An 18948-nucleotide genomic window follows, 5' to 3' on the forward strand; every position below is an offset into this window, starting at 1 on the left:
GTCGTCAACGTTAGGACCATAGATGCTTGCTATGCAAAAGTCCTTATTCTGAATGGATATTAATGATTACAAATCTGCCTTCTGGGTCAGTAACTGTATCCTTATGAGTAAATGTAACATTTTTATTAATCAAAACTGCAACCCCTCTTTGTTTGGAGTTGAAACTGGCAGAATACATAACTGGATACTGGGAACAGCACAGGAGATGACCAGCTGATAAAGATAAATGGGTCTCCTGCAGCAGAGCTATATCTGCTTTAAAATCATTCAGGTGATTTAACACTTTCAATCTCTTTGGCCCAGAACCAAGTCCACGCACATTCCAGCTAACGATGTTAAGACTGTTCATAGCTGTTCTAACCGGGAGAGTGCAAGGCTAAATAGTGCGTGTGCCCATCCGTGTGCGCGTGCCCGCTGTGCGTACCTGCTACACTGACAAGCGCTATGCGTTGTGGGTGAACGTGTCTTGGCTATGAGCTGCATGTTGCGTGTGTCCTGTGTGAGCCTAAGTGAGGTCTTTGCAGTTTATCAACGTGTGTGTGCGGGATTGCGTGTGCATGCTCTTATGCGCGCTAGTATGCGCGCGCGCCCGTTCCGTGCATAAATAAATACTCACCGTGGTTGCGTTGACTTTACCTGATTCACATATGAGGAGATGAGAAGGGGGGGGGGGGGCAAGAGAAAAGAGAGAGGGAAAGAAAAAGAACAAAAAACAAAAACAGCGAAACAACAACAGAAACATGAATGTGAGAGAAAGAAAAGACAGTTTTCCTGAGAGGTGTGGATTATTGATGATCCGATTATTTCCTATTCAATTAAATAAGTTTGCTGGTTTCTTCTGGGCAGCGCAGATGTCATTGCGCCTCTGAAAGCCTTCAGCACAGCCAGGGTGTTACCTCTGGGTCCCGGAACAGCTTGCCATTCACAAAAAGTTTATCAACGGCAACCACCGCGCGGGCTCCAGCAGACAGGTGCTTCCTCCTCAGCGGGAAGAGGATTTTCCGCCGGCGGAGGATCTCGCCTGGAAACTGATCATTCACGCTATAATGTGTGTCTTTCAGCTCTCGCCCTCTGCTTTTTACCTGCATCTTTTGTTTATAATGTTCAAATTTAGCAACAATAGGACGGGGACGCTGATTGTCCGGCCTCTTTCCTCCGAGCCGGTGAACCCTGTGAAAGGAGATCTTCTGGACCTCTTCCTTGGGGAGCTTTAGGTGGACCTCTATGAAGGACTTAACAATGTTCTCCGGGACTTCTCCTGCCTCTTCTGGAATCCCTGCGAACACTAGATTGTCCTTCATGCTCCTCGCCTGAAGATCCAGGAGGGTTTCCTTGATGGATCGGTTTTCCTCAGAGAGACGGGCGGTGTCGTGGCCCAAGGTCTTCACGGTCTCTCTGAGGGCCTGGTTCTCCGCTGCGAGCTCCTGCACCTGCTGTTGGCTGAATTCCAGAGACTCTCGCAGACCTTGGAATTCCTTATGGAGGATCTCCAGCAGATTTAAACGGCAATCAAGGCTGGAGAGCCTTTTATCAATTGAATCCAGGATATCACTCATGTTGCTGCCTGGGGAGGAGACAGCCCCCGGGGAGTCTTCGGGACGGTTGCGTTTGGTGGACGGAGTGGCGGTGTTGGATTTCTTCATGAGGCAGGTATTGAAACACTCGTCGATGTAATTCTCCAGATCCTCCAGGTCCTCCAGGTCTTCCAGGCTGGCAAATGCTTGACAAACTTTTTCAGATTTTTATTTTTTAACTTTCTGGATTATTTAAATATGGCGGTGTAATTAAATAAATCAAAAATGTTTGTTCACAACTTACGCGCCGCCAAGTAAACTCACCACACTCCTCTCGTCGGCTCTCGCGATACTACAGCATCACGTGCCTTACTTTCTTAATCCCATATAAACCTATACCACCTGATCAATACAAGGGTAGTGTTGCAGTGTGTGTGTGCTGAGCGGGGTGCGAGTGCAGGTGCAGATGCAGATGGGGGGGGGGGGGGGAGCGGAGGTGTGTGCGTGGTATATACAGTGATCCCTTGCTATATCACGGTGTACTTTTCACGGTTTCGCTACTTCACGGATTTGGATTGTGCATTGTGTTCTGCATTCTGATTGGCTAAAAAGTCACTCAGCGAGTAGCTCAAGAATGGGACCCTTTGATGAGCCGTTCATAACAGTTCTCCAACATAATCGATGGTGGCATGTCGGTGTATAAGGATCTTTAGCAAAGAAGAAAAAAGAGCGACAACAACTGCCTATCACTATGTTCCTCTCCCGAACAAACACACCTGCAGCTGCACCGCGGGCTTCAAAAAGGAAAAAACGCTGCAGAGGATGCAGCGGCTCAGTATGAAGAGCAGTGAAAAAGAAGACCGGAGTCACTATCTGTCCCACTGTACTTTTTTATTTTTTTCATAATCATTTTAAATTTTCTTCCGTTTAATCCACTCGGGTCGCGGTGGGCGGGGCTAATCTCCGCAATTTAAAGCCTTCTGTTCTTATCGATGATTGAAATTATTATTTGACAGCACACTACAGAAGTTATTTGTTGAAAAAACGTTTCTAAAGTACTTTTATTCTTTAAAAAAACAATTGATTTAGCCTGTTAAATGGTTTGTTCTTTCTTTTCAATGTATAATAGTGTATTTCATTGTATAATAATTGTAAAAAAAATAAAGGTTTCTACTTCACGGGTTTTGCTTATCACGGGTTCTATTTGGAACGTAACCCCCGCGATAATCAAGGGATCACTGTATTGTGTGTTCGGAGGACGGAGCACTTAGTTAAATAAAGAGAAGGTGTCATTCCCAGAAAAACTGTTTTGGAGTAATTCTTAATCCACTCTGGAGGTTGAGGGTTTCGAACGGGAAGTGAACCCCGAAGGAGAATTCCCTTCGGCCCTGAAAGAAATCTCCCCTGCGCTTCTGACCACGGTCGGAAAGACGAGAGAAAAGAAAGGAGAAGTCTTCGCGCAGCGAAAGGTTCAACAGTAGACAAAAGTTCACTTTTAAAAACACAATTGCATGTATTAATATTAAACTGACCAATGTTTGCAAGAGGGGAAGGTTAACATAAAAGTCCTCTAAACATTACCGACGTTAAATGCATTTTCCCCCAGATTGGTTCTGTGCACTATGCAGCATTTCATGCATTTACACCAGGAATAACACTTCAAAAGTACACCAAAATATCGCCATTTTTATTTCACACCTTACGCTATTTAGAAAGTTATTACAGCCAATATTTTATAACAATGATTTAAATGCAAACTTACGCATTAACTTGAGCAGCTATGTTTTTCCACGCTAACTGTCTCGGTTTTTGCAGATGTAGCGGTGTTGCTTTTCTTCTGGAATATGTGCTCATATTCACTGTAACTCTGCAGCAGCACGTCAAGTTCAGCTGGCGAAAAATATGCAGACCTCTTTTTTTCACGGTTGCCATGGTGACTCGTGATATCTGCGCTCCATTGATAATGGCTTCTTATAGTCGCGGTGCGCACGCTTAACTCCGAATCAGTCCACTCAGAGTTGATTGACCTAACTCCGATCAGCTTCTCTGAAACAGAAAACTCAGAGTTGTTAATCTCTCGATTGACCAACTCAGAGTTCAAGTTTAACCTCAGAGTTGGTTGAACCTCCTTTCTGAAACAGGCCCCTGATTTATAATCATTGTCTCAATGAAAATAGATAACATATCATAAGGTTCAGGAGGCCCGAGCAGGCTTGTTCCGCTATCCGCTGCTGCCTGGTCTGATTCTCTGTCGGTCCGCCAGCTCGCCTCCTGCGAGCCGACATAAGGCACGACGACGTCAGACTGGATCTGTGAGCTCAGACAGCAGAGCTTTTAGCTGCAGAGCAAAGGAGAGCTGAGTGAATTGCGTGACAGTCAGGAGTGTTTCAAAGGGGGACTTCAAGATGTGGACGACCGCAGCTCCTTTGGTCCACACAAACCCTCAAACTACAGAAACAGAGTCGTCCATGTTTGCATATTTTGCTGCAGACAGATAGTTTGAATCAAATGTCAGCAAAGCCGCACGGATATAGCTGAAATATGTCCTCTCTCTGACTGGCACACCGCTGAGTGGGTATAGAGGAATATGAGTCGATTTCCATGGATGAGCCAATGAGCTTTTAGATCCCGCCCACATTCACTGATTGACAGATATACCCATTCTGCTGAAAAAGCTCTTCATGAAATAAATACGCCATTGTGAAAAACAGCAACATGAAATAAAAACAAAGCTACTTTGGAAAATATTGATTTTGAAATACGAGCTTCTGAAAAAAGACAGAATTATAATAATATTCCACATGACTAAAAGTGAATATTTTAAAATGCTGTTTTAAAATAATGAACAGGTTTTTAAAGAAAAATGAAATATATTGAATAATATAATGGCTAATTTAAAATCTGTGTGTAGCTTTTTCACCATTTCAGGATCTTTTTATATATTTATGAGAGATTTATTGGTTGATTGTGTATTTGCATGGGGTCATATTTATTTATTAAATAAAATATTTATTTGTTTAATTATAATTAACAGTATAGGACTCTATATTTTACTGCCCCTAGTGGAATTATAATGCAATACAGGACAGAAACATGGACTAAGTTATATGTGATTGTTTTTTAGTTTTGATCATGTTAATGAGATAGGGGTCTCAGAAATGTGGGTATCAAAGATAACACAAATGGTTATATAGGGTTAAATGAATAAAGTTCATAAACAATAAAGTTTATAAATACATTACCTCGTCCAAAATGCATTTTTAAAATATGCAAGACTATAGTATGAAATATTGTTTTGCATATGTAAAAACTTTGTTCAAGTTAATAAAATAAACAATTTAAATATATTGGAAAATGTTGCTAATGCTACTTGCAGTAATATTTTAACATCCTTATCATTCTTATTATCTTATTAATTATTATCCAAAAACAAAAACATTGTTTTGTGAAAATAACCAGGGGATTGCTTGCAGCCAAATAAAAACTGTCCATATATTTCAAGACCATTAAAACAAACATTTTTTGCTCTGTTTCCATCTTTTCTTATGTTTCAAAGCATTTGCTTCAATTATTTTCATGCTGCACTTTATAGTTGACTATTTTCAGCCATTTGAGAATCTAAAAATTCAACTTCCCCTGTCCCAAGGAAATAGGAGCTGTGTGGTCACAGAAGAAAACATGGAGTTTGGTCCAGTGGTGCAGACAAAAGCAGCAGCTCGTGTAAAGGCAGACCTCAAATTGGTAGAGAGGAAGATCGATATCAGCAGGAAGAGATGGAGAGAATGATGGGCATCCCTGGTAACCAACTGAAGAAAATTACATTACAAACTCAAACACTGATTCATGGGGGAAAAAAAGTAGAGAAGAGGATACAAAACAGCCAAAGGGTCTGTTTATTTTTATTTTCAGAAGACAGCTAATTTAAAGGAGTCTAAGCTACATTGTTGGAATTTAGTGGAAATAATCAAGAACTGCATGTGTTCCTGGGATTTAAAGATTGTGGAAATTAAATGTGATATTTCCATACAAAAGATAAACTGATGCTTTGCCTCCATAAAGATAATAAGAACCTCATAATATAAAAAGATTAACATTATTTAAAAGAAATCAAGAGAAAGGACAGACTGATGCTACTTAAGTATTGTTTTTCTGACACCCTAAGGTACACTTAAAACCTAGATTTATTTATTTTTTAAACAACAGTGTGGTTTATCATCCAGAGTGCTGGATGATAAACCACTAAATACTTCATGTAATTACCATGAAGTACTTACATTATGAATTACTTTTTTACTGAGGTTGAAGCGTTTTTGAGAGGTAGCTCCTCTGTCAAAATGACCGTCTGGTTTTGTTGCAAACCAGGTTGGGTGTGTAATGTGAACACGCTAACAAGGCTAACGTCTAGCAGTGTTAGACTGTGTTTCATTTAATTTTTAACGTGTTACAAGGTTGAAACTCTGCATAGACAGTGGTCCTTTAGCTGTATCAGTTTGTTTTTAAGTGTTTAAACAAAGTTGAGAGTTACAGTATTGTCAATTTGCTGAAGGGGCCAACGCTTCTAACATGACTAATGTTAAGTGTGGTTCTAGAATTACTGTGTATGCAGTTAAGAACTAATGGATTATGTCTTACTCTTTTATCCCACTTAATGCACTGTATAACTCAGTGGGTTTATATGTGACGTAATAGACCATTTATTGATGGTACACCTTATAACTTAGTCCACTTATAGAGCGGAAAATGCACAAAACTACGGCAATTTTCTTTGTTACTGTCCATGAAAATGTGCTTTGAAAGTTGTTTGTAGATCAGAGATTTTTAAAAGCAGAACAAATTTCTGCTCTAATTCTGTGACCTAAGCTCCTCCTCTGGCCAGAGCCAGTCAGCGTTCCATTTCATTTAAAAAAATGCCTGCTGGAGAGTCTAATCTCTGCCTCTCTGCAGTTAATCATGTACGTTATCCATTCCGAGCCCCTTGTGCATGTGGCAGTACTGAAGCAGGTGACCAGTGGGTGGCCCCCGCGAGAGGCAGCCCAGAGGTCAGCCGGTCACTGTCCCTACGAGGCAGCCCCGCCGCGGGTCACCTGCTGCCCGCTTTCCTCGCTTTATTTATCTCTCTCTGACAGTTCATTCTTCTTTCTGTCAAAGCCCCTCCTCTTCCATCTCTCATTTTCTTCCCTCTTCTGCTGAGTTTGGCACCGGTCCTCCAGTCCCTTCGCCAAGGCTGGCTACCAAGGCCAACGCAGAGTCGACCTCGTTGCTGCTCTACCATCCAGGTCACATGACATCCCATTCAGGGGCCTTTCTAACAACGAGGGCCGGGCCATGAGCTTCAGCAAGGTGGTCCACAGAGTGCATGTGTTGCTCCGTGGTCCACCAGAGGGGTAATTAACTCCCTACACTGGGCTGGAAACTAGACTTCTTGGCCCCTTCAGTCTCTGTGGACTGACCAGGACACGGCATTCGCTTTCATTAGGACACCAACTTATGGAGGGAAAGCCTCAAAAACAGACAAAATGAAGGCCCTTCCTTGGCCAGTGATAAATTGTTTTGCCTCACAAAAGGGTTGGGGGTGTAAAGTATGACACTCAGAGGACATAAAGAGGATGAGGAAGTCACAAATAGAGCACAGCAGAGGAGAGGATTCTGAGATAAAAATATCTTAATGTGAAGGTACAGAAAGGCTGCTTTTGCAGCCATGTGGGTCTGCTCGGGATATATCATCAGGGGAGTTCACTTCAAGGACTTACAAAGAATTAACACTGGTAAAATACAATATCATTACAGGGAGATACTTGCTTTTTCCTTCACTTGGTCACTAGCAGAAACCAAAGTTTCTGAAGTGTGATTTCTTGCAACTCAGTTTAATCGAGGGCTTTAGAAAGTGACACGCTGAGGAGAAAAAGATTCAAGTGAAAGTGCAATTAGGGAGCAGTATTATATAAGTTCTGTTTGATTTATAATTCAGCATTGCAGGAACCCCTGCTACTCAGGGCTAGTGCTCCTCTGAAGCAGCCTTGTGAGCAGGAGAGGCAACAGAAAAACATAGAGCGCAACATAAGGTGGATTTTTATAAAGAAGAGGAGACTCAATTTCTCCATTTGAAATTTTCTAGGGACATAAAATTGAACATAATAATGTCTGACTTCTGAAAAAGTAGGAAGGATCACATTTTTAAATATTGACACGAACTTTATCAAAAAAAAGAAAACTGGATGAAAGTCTAGTACTTTTATAAGAAAATGTGAGTATTGTATGTTTAAAATGAGGGAGTTTAAAGGAACTGAGCCATGACAAGATGAGTTTCCAGACAAAATGATGTTATTTTACATGGGAATAGAGCAACACTATTCTATTCCCACTCATATGATAAACTCCTTTGATAAAGGAGGCTTTTTTTGTCAGCATTGGCCTAATTTCTCCCCTTCTTCAGCTTGGTACATACTGGATTATCTTCCCGTTGGGCCAATGATCCCCAGATCATCTATATTCTGATGCCCTTATAAAGCTAATGTGCTGATTTTACGTTTTCAACCTGCCATGATCCTCCGCAATCCCCTCTGTTCCCCCCGATTCCTCTTTCACACTCAAGTGAGGATATGCTGACGCTTTGATCACAGTCCCCAGTTAAAGGTTTATAACGTCTCAATTCCTGATGATTGTTGGGGCCTCTGTGGTCTACTTTGAGCATCTCCCTATGCCCCCTGTCCAAATTCAGCACTCCTAAATGAGGGGCCCTCTCTCCCAGTTTCCCATAGCAGTGCTGCTTTCAAGTTCCCCCGATCGGGTGCAGCAGCTGTAAGCCCTAGATTTTGTCTCCTCCATCATTGTCAAGCCCATTTGCCAAAGACAAAAAAGACCAAATAAGCTAGGTCTTCATGGCTGCTCTCCAAAGTAATCCTAAGATCTCCTACTTCTCTCGAAAATCAATGCAAAGGTTGGGATGAGGTGAAACTCCTTTCTTAACTCATCGTGCTCAGAAGTGATGGGGCCTTATCCCATTACTTTTTTGTAATCGTTGTGGCTCCATGATGAAACAAATTGTCCTATTTCATGCAGCCCTTTAAACCGCCATTCAGCACAACACCCAAACACAGAGGCATCGGAGAAGATGCTGGTGGAGTTGGATTTCAAACGCTGAATTTATTCATGACAGTTTTGAGCTTCCTCGCTGGGGACAATACGTGTTTGCTGGTGTGTAAATGCATTAGCATAAAGAAGATGGCCGACAGTGCAGCAGGGCTGACGTGAGCTCCGATAAAAACCTCAGTCTGGTGCTTATAATTACCTAATCTGCTCAACTCTTACTTGGGCTGCTTTCATGCCTGGCTGATTCTTTTGGAAATCTGTCTACTGAAAATTTATATACTAAGCTGTGTCATTGTTCATTTTGACCACATGGACTTGGATATGGGTCAACCTGTGACAAACAAAACCTTGGTTGAGACTCTGCAGCAGTTCAAGAATGAGATGTTATCTCATTTTGACGCTAAACTTGACACGATTCATAATAGCGTCCACCAGATGCAAGATTCGCTGAACTCAATGAAGACGACAGTGGGTGAACTGGAAGGCCGCGTTGGTTCCAATCAAGATGAGCTGTCTCGTCTGGAGACTCGCATAAAACAACTGGAGAAACAGAACTCTTACCTGGCGGAGAAAGTTGAAGATGCAGAAAACCGGAGTAGAGCTTCTAACATTCGCCTTCTTCGTGTGCCAGAGGGTTCTGAGGGCCGTGACATGATCGGCTTCGTTGGTCAGCTTCTCATCCAACTTTTTGGTCAGGATAAACTTCCCTCTCCTCTGGTCATCGAAAGAGCACATCGTTCTCCTGGAACACCTAATCCCAATCCCAAGACTGCTCCACGGCCAATCCTCGTGAGGTTTCTGCACTTCCAGGACAAGCTCAACATTCTACGCCTCTCCCGTGACAAAAAGGAGCTTCAGTTTAATGGAAATCGAGTCCATATCTATCCTGATTTCAGCGCTGGTTTGATGGAGAAACGCCGTCTGTTTACTACGGTAAAAAAGAAGCTCCGTGACCTGGATATTGAATATGCTATGCAATATCCTGCAACGCTTCGAGTCCACGTCGAGGGGAAAAAGCTGTTCTTTCGCTCACCTGACGAGGCTGAGATCTTCATTCGTGATTTTTCCCAACAGTCCCCCTGAGTATGGACGGTAAAAATCTCTCTACTGTTTTTCTTTTGAACTACCTAAACTTCTTTAATTCACACTGACGGCCATATGAAACTTTGTTTGCCGTAAACTACTACTGAAATGACGTAATGTCGCAAGGCGCTGCTCTGCCTGTTTTGTGCAGCTTTTCATTTCTCTTTTTGCAGCTCTGAATATTTACACTAGCTACATTTGCTGATGTTGAGCAGATTTTTCTCCTTTTTTCTCTTCTTTATTTCTGGTAATACTCATTTCCATCTGGTGGTAATCTCCACTTGAAAATTACAACATTACTGACGTTTTTGTATTTTTATTTTTTCTATTTCAGACTGAGGTTGTCGTGTTATCTTTATAAATTTTTGTGTTTCGAACAGTTATGTTCCAACTTTTTCAATTATGTGTTTTGTGTGAATGTCTGTGCATGTGTGTGACTGTTATTGTGCCCCTGGCAATTATTAATTCAATTTTTAGTCAAATTTGCTTCATGCAGTTTTGTTTATGGCAGTTTATTTTTTCCTGTTCCTTTGATTATGGTTAAAGGTCTTCAAATAATTCATGTTAATATGAGGAGCCTATTACCAAAAATTGATCAACTAAGGGCCTGGCTTGTTTACAATAAACCCAGTGTCATTACTATATCTGAAACATGGCTTTCTTCTAATATCTCAGACAGTGTTATTAGCCTGGACAATTACACTCTGTACAGAGCAGATAGAAGTTCGAGAGGAGGTGGAGTAGCTACATATGTGTCTTCAAACATACAGTCACATGTCATTTTACCTAAAGTGGCACCATTGTGTTTTGAAGGCCTGTTTATTAAATTAATTTTGCATGATCATAAACATTTGATAATTGGTAATATTTACAGACCCCCTAATTCACCCTCTGACTCAGTTAAAAACATTCTTTCTACTGCTACATCCTTGGGTTGTAAAAGTGAAATGATCCTGTTGGGAGACTTTAACATAAATTGGTTATGTCCGTCATCTGCTACTGAACGTACTCTTTTTAATAGTTCTAATTTCTCACAGTTAATATCTAAACCTACAAGAATTAGCACTAACTCTAAATCTCTTATTGACTGGATTCTAGTAACACATCCAGACAGAATCCAAGACTCTGGTGTCCTATCAGATTGCTTCAGTGACCACTGTATCATATATTGCATTTGGAAAATTAAAACTCCTCGTCTTCCCCCAAAATTGGTCAAAGTTCGACAAACAAAAATATTAAATATTGATAACTTTATTGAAGATTTGCTTAATATTAATTGGGCTAGACTTAACTTAATTCCTTTCATGAATGAAGCTTGGGACTATTTTTCCACTGAGTTACTGAATGTTATTGATAAACATGCACCACCAACTGTGATCCGAGTAAAAGGCAAACAGATGCCGTGGGTAAATGGAGAACTGATTAGTCTGTTCAGACAGAGGGACAAAGCTTGGGAGAAATTCCATCGTACTCAAGACCCTGCTGATCGGGATGCTTACAAACGTTTAAGAAATATCTGCACTACAAGAACTAGAAATGCTAGATCGAACTATTACAAAGATAGTCTATCTAACAGTGCTAATAATCCAAAACAATTCTGGAGGCAAATTAACAACCTATTAGGAAAAACAGATTCTGCTTCAACTAATATGCTTATTAACAATGTGTGTACAAATGATCCGGCTGTTATCTCTGAGGCATTCTGTCAGCATTTCTCAAAATCACCTCCTATTGAATCTACTTCTCATTCCATTTCTCACTGTGTTAACTTGTCCAGTGACAGTATCTTTTCCTTCAGAATGGTCAATCCGACTGATGTAGAACAGGTCATAAATGAGCTCTCATCTACCAGTAGTGCTGGTCCAGATGGCATCGAAGCAAAATTTGTTAAACTTGCTTCCCATGTGCTTTGTTTTCCCTTGGCTGCTCTTTTAAATCTCTCTTTTACCACGGCTGAAGTCCCCTTGGCTTGGAAACGTGCAAAAGTTATACCTCTTCATAAAGGAGGGAAATCTAATGACATGAGCAATTATAGACCAATTTCAATCATCAACAGTATTGTCAAAGTATATGAAAAAATTATCTTTAATCAACTTTCAGAATACCTAACACTTAATAATATACTATCTCCTTTCCAATCCGGTTTTCGAAAACATTTCTCCACAACTTCAGCTTTGTTAAAATTCACCAATGATATTTTCTCTGGTTTTGATAATAACATGTTAACTGGCGCCTTATTTATTGATCTTACCAAAGCTTTTGACATGGTAGATCACTATCTGTTACTGGACAAACTTCATTCAATTGGCCTTGATAGATCCTCGCTCCTTTGGTTCAACTCATACCTTCATCATCGTCAGCAGTGCGTGCTTTTTAATGGCAGCTATTCCAACTTTCTAAGCGTAGACAAAGGCGTTCCACAAGGTTCTGCACTCGGTCCCCTCTTATTTTCTATTTTCATTAATGACCTTCCAACTAAATGCATTTACAGCAATATTCAACTTTATGCCGATGATACTGTCATTTACTCCTCTAAATCCAACATTGTTGACATTCAGCATTCAATTCAACATGATTTTAATTCTGTTCAATTGTGGTTACAATCCAATAAACTTCTACTCAACAAATCTAAATCCTATTTTATGTTGTTTCAAAAAAGACTACGTCCTGTAGCTGCAAGTGAAATACATTTAACTTACCTGGACATGTCACTTATTTCAGTAGCAGAAAAATTTAAATATCTTGGTTTGTGGCTTGACTCCTCTCTCTCTTTTAGTGCTCATATACAGTCCATTGTCCACAAAATTTCGTATCGTTTAAAATTACTTTATCTATCAATCAATTGTTTTAGTCTCTCAGTCAGGAAGAAAATCATCTCACAACTGATTATCCCGACTTTAGATTATGGTGACATCATTTATCAAAACACTACTCTCACTAACCTCCGACCACTGAACGTTATATATAACAGCTTGTGTCGGTTTATTCTTCGTTGTCCATTTAGAACTCACCACTGTCTTATGTTTCAGCAACTGTCCTGGCTTCCCCTATCCTCTCGACGTCAATTTCACTGGCTATTGTTCATTTTCAAATGCATTAACCTTAGCTATCCAGACTATCTCAAACAATATTTAACTCCTTTTCAGTCTTCTTATAATTTACGTCATGCAGATCAAATTTTTTTGCTGTTCCAAGAGTTAAAAAACAAATTGGAAAATATTCATTTAATTATAAGGCTCCCTCCGACTGGAACAATCTTCCTCTATCCATTCGCTCTTTAACCTCATTCTTTGCATTTAAAAATGCCTGTTTAGTTCATCTTCAACACTCATGTAACTGTTTTTGATTTAATTTGATTTCTTTTCTGCCTTTTATTTATTATTTTATTTCCTTACCTTAAATTAATTATTAATTACTAGTAGGTGCATTAAATGCCTATGTTTGTGTGTGTGTGTGTGGGTGTGTGCCTGTTTGTTGTCTTGTAAATTTTAAGTTCTTTTTGTCTTGTTTTGATATATGTAAAACTCAGCTGTATCTGTCGGTTATTTATTTGCTTGTTTTGTTGTATTTTGAGGACCCCCTTGAAAACGAGATGATACATCTCAAGGGGCTTATCCTCTAAACAAATAAATTGAAATTGAATTGAAATAAATGAGTACAGTAGAAAATTGGGAATTAAAGGGACTCATTTGGCTTTTTATAGCCCTTTCACTCTCAAACCCCATATGTGCATTTACTCTGGATCAGGTGTGTTCAGTCAAGACCTGAATTTGATGATGCCGGTCAGCAGCCACTAATCTATTGATGACTGGAAAACAAGCCCAGTATGGGTTGTTTTCCCTTTTCCTAACAACTTTATGTTGCTAACGCACTCGAAAGGTCTCACTTGTCACCTGACTACTGCAAATCCGTGAACTTTGTCAACAAAATAGTTCAAACTGGCCATGATTACACATTGGTACAATTTAGCATGAAAACTAACATTGCACTCTCACTGAAGGCAAAAACAACAAAAATTTAGATATTTTTAAGACCATACAGACCCACTCCAATGAAAATTGTGTTTTTGTTGTTTTTACATGTCAGGAGCAGAAAAGAAAATGCTATTTAAAAAAGCTTGTAGCTGTGAAAGCTACAATTGGCAGGCCACAAGCTCCTTGCCCCATTGATGCATTTTGTTGTATCCACTTACAGACAAATAGATGCATATACGTCTTTGTTTTTACTCGTCCAACCGTTACAACTCAGAGGTAAATTTCTAATGAACTCCTGCGGCTCTGGAGAAACTATGTCCTAGAAAACGACACAAGTTTAGATTTTGGCATAATCATAATCAAAAGAAAAATAGGCCAACATTTTATTTTAAAATATTTTTTTAATTGAAAGAGGGAATGGTTTTGCAATAGATAAAAGATGAGTAAAATTCACAACAGCGTAGAGACAGGCATTTAAATATCTTGAAGAGCAAACTTCACATAAGGTCAACTTAAAAGTAAAATAAATGAGCAAACACGCTAACAGAAATCCTTAAAAGATGAGCACAACAATATCTTGTATAAAGTAAACACAGCACATTTTTTTCAACTTTACAGCAACATTTTCAAGTGGCACCTCTGTCCACAACACGCTGAATTTTTGCCAGCAGAAAGGGGAAGGATGCCGTTCAAATGGCACTGGTCCCACCAAAAGTCGCAGCGTGAAACTTGGGCTCTGAAAAATGAACAAATTAGGAAGACTGATAGCAGGCAGGACTTTTTGGATCTTGGAGAGAGAAGCTTTTCCTCTCGTGCTTACAAAACTCCAACAGGCTTCAAACAGCAGCCAAATAAATAATCTTTAGAAGTTCAAGCTCTTGAAGCTTGAACTTTTGGTGTAACAGATGGTATTGTGCCGGGTTTCAAGTGAAAAGTCTGTAACCTGTGTCGTTTACTGAGGTTCACAGCCAGCTGAACTCTTCTTTGCATTTCATCCTCCAAGGAACAGACAGGTGTTGTAGTTGAACTGGATTTAATACACAGAAGTGTGAAACTGAAAATGATACACACAGAAAAACACATGAATAAAGAGACTATGCATCCACATGTGTAAACAAGCTTTTGATCATCAATACCAAACTAAAAACGTACACATGTTGTTCAGTTCCACTATAAATGAAGTGGAAATGCTTATATTTCTTGCTTGTAATATATTACACCAAACACAACCAATGAGGCAAGTAAAATTAAAGTAAAACTAAAGTCAGCATGTGAAATGATTATGCTCTGATAAGTGCACACTTAGGAAATACTGCTATATATGAAAAATAAGCCTCAATATTTACAACTTTCTTAACAACAATCTATCTAACATGTCACCTTACCTGCATTGCCACTCAGAGGGCTGGATGGTTTATGATGATGCCTGAACACATTGCCATTGAACATTCTCCATCATTTTCTTAGCAGACAACGACTCTGAAGTAGGTCGAGGTACTCCTTATGCCATCATGTCCAGAAGGTGTCAGCAAGAACTTGAACCCTCTTCCACTGACATTTAAACATGTCCGTTTTTGAGAAATCTCCTGCAGGAGGTGGGACTGCACCAACCTTTTGTGTGAGGAGCGTTGATGGGTAAGGATCAGTGGAGCCTCTAGGTCAGACGAGACAGGCACTAGTGGTATGGCATTAATAATTGCTGTAACTTCAGCCATCAGTGTTGTCAGAACCTCATGAGTCAGTTCAGAATGCCTTGTCTGCAGAAGCATCGAGTCCAAATGCGCCATGCAATGCCTATCATGCGCTCCCAAGTGACACCCATGTGAGATGCATGTGGTGGGTTAAACACCCACACAGGTATATTTTTGACTGAGTAAGTACTTGTCCACACTCATCTCAACCGACTTCAGAGGATCCAGCTTTAATTCCTTGGATGCACCAAGGATGTTGAGGAAACAACACTTAAGCTAGCAAGGAAAATAATAAATGACCCCGGTCACTTTCTGTTCCTGGAATTTGAGCTTTTACCTTCAGGCAGACGTTTTAGAGCAGTCAAATACAAATCAATTCGATTCAGATCTTCATTTATTCCAGCAGCTGTTACCCTGCTGAACAAGAACTGATTAGTTGTATTTGCAGAGGGAAATCTTTGTAGAGGGAAGGAGAGGTTTCTTTCCAGTCACAACTCTGTTTTTATCCTGGCTCCCCCAAGACCCACACTGGGTGAAGCTCATCGTGCCCTCTGGGGACTGACCCTGGTTTCTCATGTGCCAGTCCTACACTTAACCAACTGAGCTGATGACAAATCACTAATATAAACAATAGATCTAGCATTTCAAATAAACCTTTAGAGGAAATATTATAGAAGAGTAATAGTTTTGTCTTCAAGTTTTCTGTGTACTCTCTTCATTACTAATCATCAGTCCATTTCAGGCGTTAAATATATATATATTAAAGTATGTATTTTAATTTTGTTGCATAAAATCAATTTTTATTTATTTAAAGTTTTAAATCTAATAAGAACGTTTAAAAGAGCTACAATAATCAAGGTCACAAGACTAAAGGACCAAAACCACTATGCTCAACTCTTGAGTCACAATGTAAGAAGGAAATTTCGGCTGCGACTAGTAGATGTTTGACCTTTCAGTACAAAAGCTGTCTCAAGGTAAAACACCGTTTAAAAAAATTAAAAATTAAAAAAATGAGCCTGAACCTCAACAGCAATTTTTTTCTAAAAGCTTGAAGGAAAAAATGGAGTTCAACAAAAATCCCATAAATGTGGGATTTCAGAATCATTATCCTTGAACCCATTATTCCAAGACTTTTTACAGAATCCTGTGGGAAAGTCTTTTTGTTTGTAATAAAAGTTTTGACCCACGGAAAGCTCTTTTGCCCAGTCCAGAGCATGTTAAAGCTGGAGATTGATTGACTGATAAGTTGTTTCTTTTTAATTTTTTTTATTTTCAAACGCAGGATATGCGCTTTGTAATTTACACGTCTTCAAATTTTTCTGTTTTTACATTTTTTTCTGTAACATTTTGACTCATTTTGATCGTTTCTTCTGTTATTCTACAACCTCACATCACAGACATGAGGGCATGAACATGAACATCTGAAACTCAACGATGAACTTCAGAAATGTGATCAAAGACTATAGCTAAGGGAAGTATGCATTTTTCCAAAAAAATCCTCTTTTTCAACTTCAACAACTAAGCTGTCTTTTTTTGCCTAAAACAGATAATTTGTTCAAGTCCATATGATTTAAGAATAAAATACAATAGAATTAATCAAGTAAAAGAGTTTACACCACTAAAACATAAGAAATGGCCCCAAAAACCCTTAGAAAGACATCAAAAAGAATATGTTGGAGTGACCTCCAAGAAGCTCAGTTTTGTTGAGAATTTATGGAAGAAGCTCAGGGTCCATGCACGGAAACCAAACAATGTGGAGGAGCTGGAACACTAACCATGGAAAAAATGATTTAGATTCCTGGACAGAAAAGTGCCAACTTATTCTACTGCACGAGGCTGTTGTTTCATGAGTAATAAGGCGGATAGCTGATAATTTTCTAAGTGGCATGTTTAGTGCAATCGGTACCTTATTCGTATTAGGGATCTGGAATCTAATAAACAATAAAAACATTTGTGGGCATTTCCGTGGCAAACTAATTCCGATTTTTGTTTCAAAAAGGCTTATATTTTTGTTTTTACTCTAACATGCATTAAATTAAAAAAAAAAAGTTCTTTTCAAATTAAGATGGCAACTGCCTGCAGTGATTTCAAAGTAAAAGGTGAGCTCACCTGTTGTGATAATAAACAGCAACAGGTACGTGTGGAGCTGCATTTCCAATGTTGAGACACTGTCAGAGGCTCTTGTGGTCCAAAATCCACGCAGGTTCCTGAGATTCGCCTTTCCTCACGCTCGACGACGACTCCGTCTGAATCCTCGGGTAGAAGCACCGCCGCGCGGAGGCGTCACCGAGCGTCCCGCTCCATCATTTCCTCCGCGGAGCTTCACAGATCAGTGCTGCGGCCGAGCCAGCTCAAATTAGACCCGCGTGTCGTGTGTCGGCCACAGTCTCTCTCTCCCCGCTGGGCTGGGAGTGAGGGGAGGATGAGAAGGAGGTGAGCAGCGCCTCCAGGCTGGAGGTCGTTAAAGTTCTGCGACATTTTCCAAGATGAGAAAAAGAGTCCGCCGGTGGAGCAGGAACTCCTTTTTTTTTTTACATGGACAGGAAACTAGTGCCAGGAAGGTTTTCCTGAAGATGTGCAACTACCCCTGGCTGCAGCCTGCAGAATTGCACAACATAATGGAATGCTGGAACGCTGAGGAATGTGAACACGCTGTGGAATGTTAACCCCGCCCACATTGAGCCCGTCTTCTTCTTTGGTTTTACAAGTTTTCATGTGCAATACTGCCACCTACCGGTTTTTAAGGAGTTTTTCCTCACCGTGAGGGGGGGGGGGGGGTCTAAGAACAGGAATATCAGTTTAGTTCAGTCTGTTTTGTTAAAGTTTAGTATTATCTTAATGCATTCTTTGTATTCATGATCCGTTTTTCATTGTTTTTCATTGCGCTAAATAAAAAAAATATTTAATTGAATTTTTGCGCTAAATAAAAAAAAATATTTAATTGAATTAGAGAATTTATACAGTGATTGCTGTCTTCTTATGCCTTTTACAAGTTTCCATGTGCATGTATTAGGGAGTTAATACATTTTGTCTGGCCTCACAGACTCAAAAAAATAACTCATTGGATGAACTCAATTTAATTGTGGGCAGGATTTCCATCCAATAAATATGAGTAACCCCACCTCAAAGAAAATTCTTCCATGTAATGAAATATAATTGAGTTAGTCGAACTCAATTTTATCAAGAAAGGCAAAAGAAAAAAATCATGCAATAGAAGTCCAAGGCCAGATTCAAACTGAGAACCTCTGTATGTTAAACCCACTAACTTACCCACCCACTTACCTACTTACACTACTGTGACAATGTGAGTCAACCGGTATAAACAAATAGATCCATGCCACAGTTGGTAAAATAGGTGAAAAATTATAGCCATAAGACGGCAAAAAGAAAGAATAAAGAGAAACAGGAAAACAGCATTCAACAGCATGCCCCTTACTTGAACTCAATTATTTTGGATTAATGGAGTTATAGGGGAAAATATTAATACATTTTGTGTTAGGTCAATTAAATGTAGATACTTTCTTTTAAAATAATTTTTTTTAAATAAAACAAACAGAATTTTATTGTGTTACATGAAAGAGGGGCTTGAATAATTTT

The 18948-nt window shown here is 39.7% G+C and overlaps 1 protein-coding gene and 1 long non-coding RNA gene across 3 annotated transcripts in view; both read right to left on the reverse strand.

The window, feature by feature from the left end:
* Positions 1–18117, reverse strand: part of LOC144990389 (uncharacterized) — a 29993-nt gene extending 11876 nt beyond the window's left edge. For both annotated transcript variants that reach the window (XR_013654376.1, XR_013654377.1), the window contains exon 1: positions 9165–18117. This is a non-coding gene — a long non-coding RNA (uncharacterized LOC144990389). The remainder of the gene's footprint in view (positions 1–9164) is intronic.
* Positions 3–9165, reverse strand: LOC144990383 (uncharacterized). The gene is made up of 2 exons (XM_078943593.1): positions 1819–9165; positions 3–1729 (listed from the first exon to the last, which is right to left on the reverse strand). The coding sequence occupies exon 2, from the start codon at positions 1641–1643 to the stop codon at positions 876–878; it is 768 nt and encodes a 255-aa protein (XP_078799719.1). The 5' UTR covers positions 1644–1729; positions 1819–9165; the 3' UTR covers positions 3–875.
* Positions 18118–18948: the final 831 nt, after the last annotated feature.

The sequence above is a fragment of the Oryzias latipes genome (genome assembly GCF_053564925.1).
Source record: "Oryzias latipes strain Hd-rR chromosome 1 unlocalized genomic scaffold, Olatipes_Hd-rR_3.1 chr1_Y".
NCBI classification, from domain to species: Eukaryota; Metazoa; Chordata; class Actinopteri; order Beloniformes; family Adrianichthyidae; genus Oryzias; species Oryzias latipes.

Bases quoted from the DNA above. Each gene is read 5' to 3' on its own strand.
- LOC144990383 (XM_078943593.1), bottom strand. From the start codon at position 1,643: ATGAAGAAATCCAACACCGCCACTCCGTCCACCAAACGCAACCGTCCC.